The sequence below is a fragment of the Neophocaena asiaeorientalis genome, unplaced genomic scaffold (genome assembly GCF_003031525.2).
Source record: "Neophocaena asiaeorientalis asiaeorientalis breed wild unplaced genomic scaffold, Neophocaena_asiaeorientalis_V1.1 scaffold67, whole genome shotgun sequence".
NCBI lineage: Eukaryota > Metazoa > Chordata > Mammalia > Artiodactyla > Phocoenidae > Neophocaena > Neophocaena asiaeorientalis.
Window position 1 is genome coordinate 9,185,250 of NW_020173731.1, and position 16,063 is coordinate 9,201,312.

At 34.7% G+C, this 16,063-nt stretch overlaps 1 protein-coding gene and 1 pseudogene across 6 annotated transcripts in view; one reads left to right on the forward strand and one right to left on the reverse strand.

Annotated features, from left to right (window-relative positions):
* Window positions 1–16,063, reverse strand: part of LOC112403482 (membrane cofactor protein-like) — a 53,017-nt gene that overhangs the window by 18,779 nt on the left and 18,175 nt on the right. For all 6 annotated transcript variants that reach the window (XM_024750961.1, XM_024750958.1, XM_024750959.1 and 3 more), the window contains exons 4-5: window positions 10,268–10,353; window positions 9,232–9,429 (exon numbers count right to left, since the gene is read on the reverse strand). In XM_024750961.1, coding sequence (XP_024606729.1) covers window positions 9,232–9,429; window positions 10,268–10,353 — 284 coding nt within the window. The remainder of the gene's footprint in view (window positions 1–9,231; window positions 9,430–10,267; window positions 10,354–16,063) is intronic.
* LOC112403486 (ubiquitin-60S ribosomal protein L40 pseudogene) lies at window positions 11,347–14,421 on the forward strand (annotated as a pseudogene).

Here is a 16,063-nt window from a genome sequence, read left to right on the forward strand (position 1 = left end):
TTCTAAGTTAGGTTTACTACTAGATAACAAAGTACATACAGTAAATCTCACTCTTTTAAGTGTACAGCTGTATTAGTTTTGATCAATTCAAATAACCATGTAATTACCTGCACAATAACAAAAGTTCCATTATCTCCAAATACTTCCTTATGCCACTTTGTAATCAACCCTCCCGAACTTTCAGCCACCTTATCCAACCAGCCAACCACTAATCTGTTTTCTGTCCCTATAATGTTGCTTTTCCAGCATGTCATAATGGGATCACAGCCTCTGAGTATGGCTTATTTCACTTAGCATAATGCATTTGAGATTCATTCCTGCTGTTGCATGATTCAGGAGTTCATTTCTTTTTATTGCAGAGTATTACTCCATTGTATGGATGTGGTATAGGCTGTTCATCCATTACCAGATGAAGGACATGTGGGCTAATACCAGTGTGGAATGATTATGACTAATGCTGCTGTGAATATTCTCATGCAGGTTTCTATATAAACATACCTTTTTACTTATGTTGCTGAGTTGTATGGTAAATGTATATTTAACCTTATAAGGAATTGCCAAATTGTGTTCCATAATGTTCATGCCACTTTGCATTCTTACCAGCAATGTATTAGAGCTCCAATTGCTCCATATACTTGCCAGTTAATGGTATTGTTAGTTTTTAGGTTTTTTTTTTTTTAATTTCAGCCATTCTAATAGCTGTTTAGTGATACCTCACTATGGTATTAAATTCCATTCTGTAATTACTAATGATATCAAGCAACTTTTCATGTACTTTTTTGGCATACATATGTCTTCTTTGGTGAAACGAATCTATTCAAATATGTTGCCCATCTTAAAAAAAAATTGGGTTCTTTTCTTATTGTGTTTTGAGAGTTACTTATATATTGTATACAAGTCCATTAGCAGATAGGTATAAAGAAGAGGTGGTACATATATACAGTGGAATATTAGCAGATATGTAGTCCATATATATTGTATACAAGTCCATTAGCAGATATGTATTTTGCAAATATTTTCTCCCAGTCTGTGGCTCATTTTATTCATTCTTTGAACAGTGTAGTTGAAGCAGAAGTTTTGAGTTTTTAATAAGTCCAATTAATATTTTTTCTTTAAAGAAGAAGGATCATGCTTTTAGCATTGATTTAAGAAATCTTTGGCTAAGGCAGAAATATTTTCTACGTTTTCTAGTAAAAGCCTTATGGTTTTAGGTTTTACATTTAAGTCTTTGGTTCATTGTAAGTAAATGTTTGTCTATGGTGCTAACATAGGTTGAGGTGCTTTCTTTTTTCTGTGCATAATGTATATCGAATTGAGCCTGTACATTTACCATTTTTCCAATGAATTGTTTGTATATCTGTGATGAAATCAAGTGGACATATTTGAAAGGGTCTATTTCTGGACACTTATTCTGTTCCACTGCTCTACATGGCTATCCTTTCACCAATACCACACTGTCTTGATTATATTCCTTACAGCATGGTTTATAAGAAGTCTTGACATCAGGTAGAACAAGACGTCTATAATTTTTTTTCAAATTTATATTGACTATTCTAGTTCTTTTATCTTTCTAAATAAATTGTAGAGCCTGTTTGTCAAGTTCTGCTGGGATTCTACGGGATTGTGTTGAATTTAAAGATCAATTACTGACATCTTTATTATATTGTGTCTTCTAATCCATGACCACTGGATTTTCTCTATTTATTAAGGTCTTCTTTAATTTCTTCTATAAGTGTTTAGTTGTTTTTACCATTTAAATATTTCACATACATTGCTAGATTTATATGCAAGTATTTCATGTTTTGGAGCTGGTATAAACAGTACTTGAAAATTTTCAATTTCTAATGGTGTTTTACTAGTTTATAGATATACCGTCGATTTCTGTATGTTGATCGTGTATCTTGCAACCTTGCTAAGACTTCAGCCATTCAAGTTTTCTACAAAAGCAATCGTCATAAGTGAATGAAGTCTATTTTATTTCTTACTCTCCAATATGTATGCCTTATTGTACTCTCTAGGAACTCCAATGCAATGCCGAACAGACATCCTTATCTTGTTCCACTTTAAGTAAAAATAAACTACTCTTTTACTATTAAGTATAATGTTAGCTGGGGAATTTTTTTTTTTTTTTTTTTTTTTTTGGGGCCAGGGCCTGGGGGACTGTACCGGGGCACGAACCCGTGCCCCCTGCATCGGCAGGCGGACCCTCAACCACTGTGCCACCAGGGAAGCCCCAGCTGGGGAACTTTTATAGGTGCCTTTTGTCAGCTTCAGGTAGTTCCCTTATATCCTTATTTGCTGAGTTTTATAATGAAAAGATGATAAATTCTGTCATATACTCTTTTTTCTTTTACATCTATTAAGGTGATCATGTGTGGTTTTATTTTGTTTTTGTTTTTTGGCACATGCTAGAAGATTTAATCTTTAAAATAAACATTAAGTTAGGCATTCTATTTGCAGGAGAAACTGACATTCAAAGAAGTTAAATAACTTACAGAGCTAATGGGAAGTGGAGACAGAATTGTCCAATATATTCAAGGGAAGGTTTGTCTAAGCAAATGGCTCTGGGCTCAAATAAGGGAGGATATGCAGCATACTCTAAGCTCTCATTAGTTCTCTTTTTTTTTTTTTGAATTTTATTTATTCATTTTTTTATACAGCAGGTTCTAATTACTTATCTATTTTATACATATTAGTGTACACATGTCAATCCCAATCTCCCAATTCATCACACCACACCGCCCTCCTCCCCCCAACTTTTCCCCCTTTGTGTCCATACTTTTGTTTTTTACATCTGTGTCTCTATTTCTGCCTTGCAAACCAGTCCATCTGTACCATTTTTCTAGATTCCACATATATGCGTTAGTATATGATATTTGTTTTTCTCTTTCTGACTTACTTCACTCTGTATGACAGTCTCTAGGTCCATCCACGTCTCTACAAATGACCCAACTTCGCCCCTTTTTATGGCTGAGTAATATTCCACTGTATATATGTACCACCTCTTCTTTATCCATTCATCTGTTGATGGACATTTAGGTTGCTTCCATGACCTGGCTATTGTAAACAGTGCTGCAATGAACATTGGGGTGCATGTGTCTTTTTGTTTTTGTTTGAATTTTATTTTATTTTGTTTTTATACAGCAGGTTCTTATTAGTCATCAATTTTATACACATCAGTGTATACATGTCAATCCCAATCGCCCAATTCATCATACCTCCACCCCCACCCCCTGCTGCTTTCCTCTCTTGGTGTCCATACGTTTGTTCTCTAAATCTGTGTCTCAATTTCTGCCCTGCAAACCAGTTCATCTGTACCATTTTTCCAGGTTCCACATATATGCGTTAATATGTGATATCTGTTTTTCTCTTTCTGACTTACTTCACTCTGTATAACAGTCTCTAGATTCATCCACGTCTCTACAAATGACCCAATTTCGTTCCTTTTTATGGCTGAGTAATATTCCATTGTATATATGTACCACATCTTCTTTATCCATTCATCTGTCAATGGACATTTAGGTTGCTTCCATGACCTGCCTATTGTAAATAGTGCTGCAATGAACATTGCAGTGCATATGTCTTTTTGAATTATGGTTTTCTCTGGGTATATGCCCAGTAGTGGGATTGCTGGATCATATGGTAATTCTATTTTTAGTTTTTTAAGGAACCTCCATACTGTTCTCCATAGTGGCTGTATCAATTTACATTCCCACCAACAGTGCAAGAGGGTTCCCTTTTCTCCACACCCTCTCCAGCATTTGTTGTTTGTAGATTTTCTGATGATGACCATTCTAACTGGTGTGAGGTGATACCTCACTGCAGTTTTGATTTGCATTTCTCTAATAATTAGTGATGTTGAGCAGCTTTTCATGTGCCTTTTGTCCATCTGTATGTCTTCTTTGGAGAAATGTCTATTTAGGTCTCCTACCCATTTTTTGATTGGGTTGTTTTTTTAATATTGAGCTGCATGAGCTGTTTATATATTTTGGGGATTAATACTTTGTCCATTGATTCATCTGCAACTATTTCCTCCATTCTGAGGGTTGTCTTTTTGTCTTTTTTATAGTTTCCTTTGTTGTGCAAAAGCTTTTAACTTTCATTAGGTCCCATTTGTTTATTTTTGGTCTTATTTCCATTTCTCTAGGAGGTGGTCAAAAAAGATCTTGCTATGATTTATGTCAGAGTGTTCTTCCTATGTTTTCCTCTAAGAGTTTTATAGTGCCTGGTCATACATTTAGGCCTTTAATCCATTTTGAGTTGATTTTGTGTACGTTAGGGAGTGTTCTAATTTCATTCTTTTACATGTAGGTGGCCAGTTTTCCTAGCATCACTTATTGAAGAGACTGTCTTTTCTCCATTGTATATCCTTGCCTCCTTTGTCATAGATTAGCTGACCATAGATGTGTGAGTTTATCTCAGGGCTTTCTATCCTGTTCCATTGATCTATACTTCTGTTTTTGTGCCAGTACCATATTGTCTTGATTACTATAACTTTGTAGTATACTCTCAAGTCAGGGAGTCTGATTCCTCCAGGTCCATTTTTTTCCCTCAAGATTGCTTCGGCTATTCAGGGACTTTTGTTTCTCCATACAAATTTTAAGATTTTTTGTTTTGGTTCTCTAAAAAATGTCATTGGTAATTTGATAGGGATTGCATTGAATCTGTAGATGGCTTTCAGTAGTATAGTCATTTTCACAATTTGATTCTTCCAATCCAAGAACTTGGTGTATCTCTCCATCTGTGTCACCTTTGATTTCTTTCATCAGTGTCTTATAGTTTTCTAAGTACAGGTCTTTTACCTCCTTAGGTAGGTTTATTCCTAGTTATTTTATTCTTTTTGTTGCACTTGTGAATGGGATTGTTTCCTTAATTTCTCTTTCTGATCTTTTGTTGTTAGTGTATAGGAATGCAAGAGTGTTTTTTTTTTCTTCTTCAAAGTTTCTTGATATGGTAAATTGCACTGATTAATTTTCAAATTTGAATCATCCATGAACTCATGGAATAAATCCTACTTAATTACGATGTATTATTTTTTATAGGCAAGGATTTGATTTATTAATATTTTAAGAAGTTTTAGTTCTATGCCCATTTTGGATATTGTCTGTAATTTTCTTGCAATGTTTCTGTCTGGTTTTGGTATCAGAGCAATGCTGTCCTCATGAAATGAGTTAAGAAGTATTCCTATCTCTTTTAGTTTTCTTGAAAACTTTGTGTAGGGTGACTACTATTTATTCCTTAAATGTTTGGTATAATTCCCCAGTGAGGACATGGGCCTGCAGTACACGTCATGAGAAGGTTTTTTATAATTTTTTATTGAAGTATAGGTGATTTACAATATTGCGTTAGTTTCAGGTATACAGCATAGTGATTTGTTGTTTGGTTATTCTTTAGATTATATTCCATTACAGGTTATTACAAGATATTGGATATAATTCCCTGTGCTATATAGCAAATACTTGTTGCTTTTTTTTTTTTTTTTTTTACGCCACCAGGGAAGCCCCTTGTTGCTTTTTTATTTTACATATAGTAGTTTGTATCTGTTAATCCCATGCCCCTAATTTGTTGCCCCCCTCCTTTTTCCCTTTGGTAATCATAAGTTTGTTTTCTACATCTGTGAGTCTGTTTCTGTTTTGTATATAGAATCATTTGTATTATTTTTTTGATTCCACATACAGCTGATATCATATAGTATTTGTCTTTCTGTCTTACTTACTTCACTAAGCATAAAATTCTCTATGTCCATCCATGTTGCTAAAATGTAACTATTTTATTCTTTTTTAATGCTAAGCAATATGCCAATACACACACATACAGACACACAGACACACACACACACAAAACATCTTCTTAATTCAATCACCTGTTGATGGGTACCTGGGTTACTTCTATGTCTTGGCTATTGTAAACAGTGTTGCTATGAACATTGGGAGTGCATGTACCTTTTTGAATTAGAGTTTTCGCTTTTTCCAGACATATACCCAGGAGTGGGATTACTGGATCATAGCTCTATTTTTAGTCTTTTAAGTAACCTCCAGACTGTCTTCTTTACTGGCTGCATCACTTTACATTCCCACCAACAGTGCAAGAGGGTGCCCTTTTCTCCACACCCTCTCCAACATTTATTATTTATAGACTTTTTGATGACAGCCATTCTGACCAGTGGTAACACCTTGTGGTTTTGATTTGCATTTCTCTAATAATTAGTGATGTTGAGCATCTTTTCTTATACACGTAGGCAATCTGTATGTCTTCTTTAGAGAAACGTCTATTTAGGTCTTCTACCCATTTTTTTTTTTTTTTGCGGTACGCGGGCCTCTCACTGCTGTGGCCTCTCCCGTTGCAGAGCACAGGCTCCGGACGCGCAGGCTCAGCGGCCATGGCCCACGGGCCCAGCCGCTCCGCAGCATGTGGGATCTTCCCAGACCGGGGCACGAACCCGCGTCCCCTGCATCGGCAGGCGGACCCTCAACCACTGCGCCACCAGGGAAGCCCTTCTACCCATTTTTTGATTGTGTTGTTTGTTTTTTTAATATTGAGTTGTATGAGCTGTTTGTGTACTCTGGATATTAACCTCTTGTCATTTGCATCATTTGCAAATATTTTCTCTTATTCCATAGGTTGTCTTTTGGTTTTGTTGATGGTTTCCTTTGCTGTGCAGAAGCTTTTAAGTTTGATTAGGTCCCATTTGTTTACTTTTGCTTTTGTTTCTTTTGCCTTGGGACACTGACCTAAGAAAATATTGCTACAACTTTTGTCAGAGTGTTTTGCCTATGTTTTATGGTGTCATGTCTTACATTTAGGCCTTTACACAATTTGAGTTTATTTTTGTATATGGTGTGAGGGAATGTTCTAATTTCATTGTATTACATGTAGCTGTCCAGCTTTCATAAGACCATTTGTTGAAGAGACTGTCTTTTCTCCATTGTATATTCTTGCCTCCTTTGTTGTAGATTAATTGACCATAGGTGCATGGGTTTATTTCTGCGTTCTCTACTCTGTTCCATTGAACTACAATGGAGTAGGTTCTCTACTCCATTGATCTACATGTCTGTTTTTGTGCCAATACCATGCTGCTTTGATTACTGTACCTCTGTAGTATAGTCTAAAGTCAAGGAAGGGTTATATCTTGAGCTTTCTTCTGTTTTCTCAGTATTGCTTTGGCAATTCTGGGTCTTTTATGGTTCCATATAAATTTTAGGATTATTTGTTCTAGTTCTGTGAACAATGTCACAGGTATTTTTATAAGGATTGCATTAAATCTGTAGATTGGTTGGGGTAGTATGGTCATTTTAGCAATATTAATTCTTCCAATCTAAGAGCACAGTATATTTTTTCCATTTCTCTGAATCATGTTCATATTCCTTTATCAATGTTTTATAGTTTTCAGTGTGTAGGTCTTTCACTTCATTGGTTAAGTCTATTCCTAGGTTTTCTTTTGTTTGTTTTTAGATGCAATTTTCAATGGAATTTTTTTTTAACTTACTCTTTCTGACATTTCATTATTAGGGTAAAGAAACACAACAGATTTCTGTATATTCATTGTGTATTCTCTTACCTTGCTGAATTCATATATTAGTTCCAATAGTTTTTTATAGAGTAGCATTCTCTATATAGAGTATTATGTCATCTGTAAATAGTGACAGTTTTACTTATTCCTTTCTATTTTGGATAGCTTTTATTTCTTTTTATTTTCTGACTTCCAACACTATGTTGAATAGAAGTCATGAGAGTGGGCATACTTGTCTTGTTCCTGAATTTCAGGAAGGCTTTCAGCTTCTGACCTTTGAGTATTATGTTGGCTGTGGGTTTGTCATAAATCACCTTTATTATGTTGAGGTATGTTCCTGCTATACCCACCTCCATGAGGGTTTTTATCATGAATGGATGTTGAATTTTGTCAAATGCTATTTATGCATTTGACAAAATTTCCTTCTGCACAAGGATGGTTCAACATACAGAAATCAATCAATGTGATATACCACAATAACAAAAGGAAAGACAAAATCTACATGCAAGAAGGTTTAAGTTGTCAAATTTACAGGCATAAAGTTGTTTGTTTTATTCCCTTACTGTTCTTTAAATGTCTGCAGTATATGTAGTGACCTCCTCTTTTTCACTCTTGATACTGGTTATTTGTATCTTCTGTTTTCCTGTCAAACTACCTATAGGTTTATCCATTTTATCAATCTTCTCCAAGAAGCAGGTATTGATTTGATTCTCTCTATATTATTTCTCTTTTCAATACCATTGATTTTTTCTCTGTCTTTATTATTTCCTATTGGAGTTTAAGTTGCTCTTTTTTTTTAGTTCCTTATGGTAGAAGTTCAGATTATTGATTTGAGACTTTTCTTTTTCCAATATAAGTATTTCATGGTTTAAATATCCTTCTAAGCAATGCTTTTGCTGTATCCCACAAGTTCTGATATTTTGATATGCTGTGTTTCATTTTTATTATATTCGAAGCACTTTCTAATTTCCCTTGTTAGTACTTTGTCTTTGATTCATTTATTAGTTGTAAGTGTCTGCATAATTTTCAAATATTTGGGGATATTCTAGATTTATGTTTTGATTTCTACATTCATCCCAGTTTGATCAGATACTGTACTCTGAATGATTACAATTATTTGAAATTTGTTAAAAATTATCTTATTGCCTAGAATATGGTATTAGAGAATGTTCCATGTTCACTTGAGAAGAGTAAATATTTTGCTATTATTCAGTGGACCCTTTCTTTCAAGAGTAAAAATCCCTCCAGTGTCTCCCTGCTTCTGATCATGCTCTAATGCCTTAAACATTGTTTTTAAGCAAGATTTGCCCAGAGTTTATAAATCATATCTGTGAGATAATTAATCTTTTACGATTTACACTATGATTTCCTGTAGCCAAAACTATCAGACTTCTTGTAATACAAGATAACGCTTTCTTATGTTTAAGAAAGTGTGTGTTGAATTTTTTGATGCTTTTCATGGAAAAAAGTCCTAACTCATGCATATACACAGTAGTTTACAATGTATAAATTGGAATGCCAAGAACCTGTGGGGTGAGAGGGGGGAAGCTCTACAAGTAGAAGTATTTTATACTTGATTTGACCGATATTAAATTAAATTAGAAACCAATTAAATAGGAGGATGAAGCACATATGGCTGTTTTTACTGTAAGTAAAACAATTTACAAAGCGTTTCTACAGTATTTACAAATTAAGAAGGAAATAAATGGAAATATTATTACCTTTACACTGAGGAGGGTCACTACTCCATTTGTCATTTCCAATACAAACAAGCTTGCTCTCTCCAACAAGTGAATATTGATCTGTTCCATTTGAAGCATCACAACTATAAGTTACTACTTCACTGTATTCAAATATATCTTTGTGGCTATTTGTGTATTTTCCATTTAGAATTTTTTCAGGTGGTTTACACAAAATCTCTTAGAAAGGGAAAAAAAGAAAACATAAAAGGCAAAAGGAAAGGTAAAAGATTAAACAGCAATTAGTAAAGATATATGAATTGCCTTCAATAAATTAACATATGATTTCTACAAGCTAGTTGTGAATCCAATATCCATTTAGAAGGTTTCTATGAGAAAATGTATTATCCTAAATTCAAACTATTAATTTAGAAGTGAATTATTTAAAATAAAACTAATTTTCTTAAATAACTACATTAAAAATCTATATGAAACATATTTATTTATCTGCAAGGCCATACTAAGTTTTGTTCTCATCATAAGAGATGTTGACAATTTAATGATATGATATAATTATGATTAAAAACAGAACTCAGTGCTGGTTCAGAAACACTTCATAATTTGTAAATATATCTATTCACTAAATCAGTTCTTCACATTGATACCAAGTATTATCGTCATTTTTCACTTTCATCCTTACAAGTGTATGGTGAAATTTTCCAGAGGCAATAAATTGTGTGATTTTGTAAGACACTGAATCCAGATGTCTTCCTTTAAGCCAGATATTGAAGAAATTTGCAAAAATGTAAAACAATGCCACTATTTGTTTTGGAAATTTTTGATTTTTCATAGAAGTATGTTGTATATACTAACAGGTATTGTGCTTACTCTTCTTAAAAATGAATAATAATTATTTTAAAAACTTTTCAGTTTTAATTCCAATATAATAATAGCAAAAGATATAACCCACATAAAGAAAAGTTCATTGGTATCTATGTTAATTTAAAAGCATAAAGGGGTCCTGAGGCCCAAAGTTTGAGAACTGCTCCTCTATATTCTAAAGAGAGAATATACTTACTTTCACATACTGGAGGATTATCACTCCAGTCCACAGTACTTCCAGAAATGTCACAGTATAGAATACTTGGTCCAATTAAGAAATAACTAAATGAGAAAAGAAAAGTTACTATGTTCTTTAGTAGTTACAAGATGGACATAATAATGAAAACAATTTTATATGGTTGTCTTCCTGCACTATAGTAATTTGAGGGAGAAGTTCCTTAAACAAAATATAATGTAAGTGCTAACTAAATATGCAACTTAATTAAATAGAGTTTCTGCATGTGAACACACATTGGCCCACAGAAAAATGTCTAAATTACTCTGTCATGTTTTCAGTGTAGCCCCTCCGCTATCTCTGGCAAATGCATCACACGTTCACTTCTCTACCCTTTTGCTCACACCATTCTGCTCAGTAAGGACTGAGCAGACAGATCAGGCCCTAGAGCTTGCCTGCCTGGATTCAAGTTCCAGCTCTAAGACTGACTTATTTGAGCTTGGGCAAGGCCCTTAGACAAGGTTCTCTTGCTCAGTTTCCTCATCTGTGAAAAGGGGGGTAACACTACATACCTCATAGGACTGTTCTGAGGATTGGATGAGTTAGCATCTGGCATGTAGTGAGTACTAGGTAAGTTTAGCTTTTTTAAACATTCTTTAGATAATATTCTTTAGATTCTTTATTAATATTCAGAATACAGGCATACCTCATCTTACTGCTCTTCACTTTATTAAGTTTTTAACAAATTGAAGGTGTATGGCAACCCTGCATCAAACAAGTCTATTTGTGCCATTTTCCCCAAAACGTTTGCTCACTTCATGTCTCTGTGTCACATTTTGGTAAATCTCACATATTTCAAACTTTATTACTATTATTATACTTGTTATAGTGATCTGTGATCAATGTCTTTAATGTTACTACTATGCCTCTGAGGCTCAGATTATGGTTAGCATTTTTCTGGTAATATAGTATTTTTAAATTAAGGTATATACATTTTTTTAGACATAATTCTATTGCACACTTACCAGACTACAGTATAGTATAAATGTACGTAAAAAACTCATTTGATTTGCTTTATTGCAGTGGTGTGGAAAGGAACCTGCGATATCTCCAAGATATGCCTGTATCTTTCTAGTAGTAGTTCAGGAATACTACTCAATGAAGTATTCTCCAATTATTTAAATTCATAATACACTCTTCTCCTTCTGGACTGTCACTGTAATGATCATGAATGATTCTATCTATTTGGTACTTTTCATTTACTATTTTGCTCTGATGCCTCTCTATATATTCTGTTTCTCAAGAGGGCTACAACTTCCTTGATTCTACATCTTAAACTTTTGGTGCCTAGTAGCCTCTTCTAAATGTTCCAGCGGAACATTCACTGGATATTCTGCTATTTTTACTTAATCAAGTTAAAAATACTCAGTGTAACTGCCTGTACCCACTTCCAGAGGACTTTTCCCTAAAGGCTAATTCATTGATTCTCGATTATAATGCATTAGGAGAGGATTCTGGGGTGATGGCAAAATAAGTGGCAACAGAAATCTGTCTCCACACCTTGATGATGACACTGACAGAATCTGCCTGATATCACTATTTTGGAAGTCTAGAATCTGTTCATGGCTTGCAATTACTAGGAGAAGACTTAGGTAAATTAACTTGATTTGAGTCAATTTTAGCTCTTAGCACGGTGGCAGCTACCTATCCCCCCCCACCCAGCTGGCATCTGTACACGTGTTGCTAGAGCAGCTTATAAGTAGCCTGTGGGAGCTAGGGTGGGCAAAAAGGAATCTGCCCTCCAAGTATCAGGGATTTGTGTTCTTATCACTGCTGCTTCTGATCACAGAGAAGCAGAAAAAGAGGTGGGCAGCCTTTGTTGTCACACCTCCCCCAACTTTTTCAAGCTCCTTCAACACTGGACAAATGATATCCAAGGGATTTAAAATCCAGCATCCTTTGCCCCTCCCCTTCACTTTTACTTTTTTTCCACTAACAGGAGCCAGACATTAAACACTAGGACATTCAAAAATAACTGCCATGTGGAAAAAAATTAGAAAATGATTCCGCCTGCCCAGAGAAAGGCTCAGAAAAAACCTGAGATGACCTTCAAGTTTATATGTCAGGCTGCTCCTCAGCACAGAGACACCATACAACAATCAAAAAACCAAACCAAACCAAAACAAAAAAACCCATAAAACAGTAAGCTCCAGGTAGTGGGCAGAATCTGATTTCCAGAGTTACCACATTATTAGATTCAAATATTGATTCAACAAAAAAGTTGTAAGGCATACAAAGAAACGGGAAAGGAAAAGTGTGGCTCGTACAGTGGAAAAATACATGAACAGAATTTTTTTCTGAAGGAGACCTCATGACAAATCTATCAAAGACTTTAAATGTCTTGTGAAGGCACTCTCAATGGAAATTAACGGATGCCAGTTCTGACACCCCATTTTCCTTCAGTGAAGCAACCAAACAGCAGACACAGAGAAGCCAATGAAGAAGCCAAACAGCAGATCTTTGTGAAGACCCTGACGGGCAAGACCATCACTCTTGAGGTCAAACTCAGTGTCACCACTAAGAATGTCAAAGCCAAAATCAAAGACACTGAGGACATCCTGCCTCACCAACAGAGTCTGATTTTTGCAGACAAACAGCTGAGGATGGCCGTACTCTCTCAGACTATAATATCCAGAAAGAATCCACCCTACACTTGGTGCTTCACCTGCAGGGTGGTATCATCAAGTCTTCCCTCTGCCAGCTTTCCCAGAAGTACAACTGCAACAAAATGATCTGCTGCAGGTGTTATGCTCACCTGCACACCAGTGCTGTCAACTGCCACAAGAAGAAGTGTGGCCAAACCAACAACCTGTGCCCCAAGAAGAAGGTCAGGTACATCCTCTCCACTGGCTTTTGCCCACAGGGTTGCCCCCTGCCTAAGCCCTGCCCTGGAGCCTCAGTAAAATTTGAAAGAAATAACTGGGATAAAGATGCACAAAGAACTAAAGGAAGAAATGTAGAAAGTCAAGAGAACAATATGTGAACAAAATGGAAATATCAATAGGAGCTAGAAAACCTAAAAAGAATCCAAAAGTAAATTCTGGAGTTGAAAAGTACATTAATGGAAATGAAAAAGTCACTGGAAGAATTAAAGGTATATTTGAGAAGAAAAAAGAATTAGTGAAATTGAGATAGGGTAGTGGAAATTATTGACTCTAAGAAACAGAAAGAAAAAAGACTGAAGAAAAGTGAGCAAAGTCTAAGGGATCTGTGGGACACCAACAAATACACTGTGGGACTCTCAGAAGGAGAAGATAGAGCAAAAGGGACAGAGAGAATACTTGATGAAATAATGGCTGAAAACTTCCCAAATTTGATAAAAGAAACAAATATGCCAAAAGCTTAAAATTCTCCGAAAGCTTAAAATTCTGAGTGCAGGTCTCTTTGTATTCATCTTACTAAGATACATGATAATCAGACTTTCAAAAGACAAAGAATGCTGAAAGCTGCATGAGAGAAGTGAATCATCACATACAAGGGATACTAATTAAGATTTGTCATTAGAAACTCAGAGACCAGAAGACGGTGGATTGATACAAAGTGCTAAAAGAAAAAAAGTCCTCTGTTTCCTTATTTATCTTCTGTCTAGTTGTTCTATCCATTATTGTGAGCGAGGTATTGCAGTCTCCAACTATTATGTCGAAATGCTTATTATGTAGAAATGCATATTTCTCCCTTCAATTCTGTCATTGTTTGTTTTGTTTTGGTTTGGTTTTTTTGGCCGCCCTGTGAGGCTTGTGGGATCTTAGTTCCCCAACCAGGGATTGAACTCGTGCCCCCTACAGTAGAAGTGCAGAGTCCTAACCACTGGACCGCCTGGGAATTCCCATGTACAATGTTCAATGTAAAATAATTCCCATGGTAACCACAAACAATATAACTATAGAATATACACAAAAGGAAATGAGAAAGGAATTTAAACATTTCACTACAAAAATCAACTACACACAAAAGAAAACAGTAATGCAGGAAATGAGGGACTAGAAAAAAGCTATAAAGCATATAGAAAACAAGTAGCACAATGATAGAAATAAATCCCTCCTCGTCAATAATTATATTAAGTGTAGACGGAATAAACTCTCCAATCAAAAGACAGAGATTGGCAGAATGGATAAAAACACATGATCCAACTATATGTTGTCTACAAGAGACTCACTTGACATTCAAAGACACAAATGCGGTGAAAATGAAAGGCTGGAAAAAGATATTTCTCACAAATAGTAACCAAAAGACAGTAGAGTAGCTATACTAAAATCTGACAAAATAGACTTTAAATGAAGAAGGTTACAAGAAACAAAGAAGCAAATTTTATATTAATAAGGATTCAGTACTGAAGATATAACAATTATAAACATTTATGTACCTAATGACAGACTATCAAAATATATGAAGCAAAAAATGACAGAATTGAAAGGAGAAATATGCATTTCTACATAATAAGCATTTCTACATAATAGTTGGAGACTGCAATACCTCACTCACAATAATGGATAGAACAACTAGACAGAAGATAAATAAGGAAACAGAGGACTTCAACAGCACAGTAAAACAACCTGATCTCACAGATATATACAAAGCATTCTACCCAACAACAACATAATACACAGTCTTTTCAAGAGCATGGGGGACTTTTTCCAGGATAGACCATATGTTAGGTGACAAATTAATGTTATTCAAAACATAATTAATTATTTAATAAATAATTAATAATATAATTGTTTTATGCCACAAATTAATATTAATAATAGATTTTAAAAGACAGATATCATAAAAAGTATATTCTCTGACCACAATAGGATGAATTTAAAAATCAACATCAAAAGGAAAACTGGAAAATTCATAAAATTGTGAAAATTAAACAATATGCTTTTGAACAACCAATGGCTCAAAGAAGAAATCAGAGCAATTAGAACATACTTTGACATGAATGGAAATGAAAACGTAACATACTAAAACTTATGGGATTCGGCAAGAGCAGTGCTAAGGGGGAAATTTATAGCTATAAATGTTTACGTTAAGGAATGATAGCTCTGAAAAAACAAACTAAGTGTACAATTTAAGGAACCAGAAAAAGATAAACCCAAAGTTAGCAGAAGGAAGCAAATAATAAAGATTAGAACAGACATAAACAACAACAACAAAAAGAGTGAAACAAGAGAGAATATCAATGAAACTAAAAGTTGGTTCTTCAAAAAATGCGACAAAAGTGACAAACCCTTAGATTGACTAAAACAAAGAGATTAGACTCAAATTACTAAAATCAGAAATGAAAGCAGGAACATCACTATAGATTTGACAGAAAAAAACTATTATGAGAGTACTATGAACAATTTTATGTCACAAATGGATAAACTAGATATAATGGACAAATTCCTAGAAACACAAAACCTACCAAGAGTTAATTACAAAAACAGATAATCTGAATAGATCTGTAACTAGTAAGGAGATTGAATCAGTAATCAAAATTCTCCCAATTAAGAAAAATCCTGGATCTGATGGTTTCATTGGTGATTTCTACCAAACATTTAAAGAAGTAATACCAATCCTTCTCAAACTTTTCCAAAAAACTGAAAAGGAGGGAAGTCTTCCAAACCCATTCTGAGACAAGCATTACGGTGATAGCAAAATTCAATAAAGGTACTACAAGAAAAGAAAGCTAGAGACCACTATCCCTTAAGAACACTGATGCAAACAACCTCAACACAATACTAGCAAACAATTTAGCAGCATTTTAAAAGGATTAAACATCATGACCAA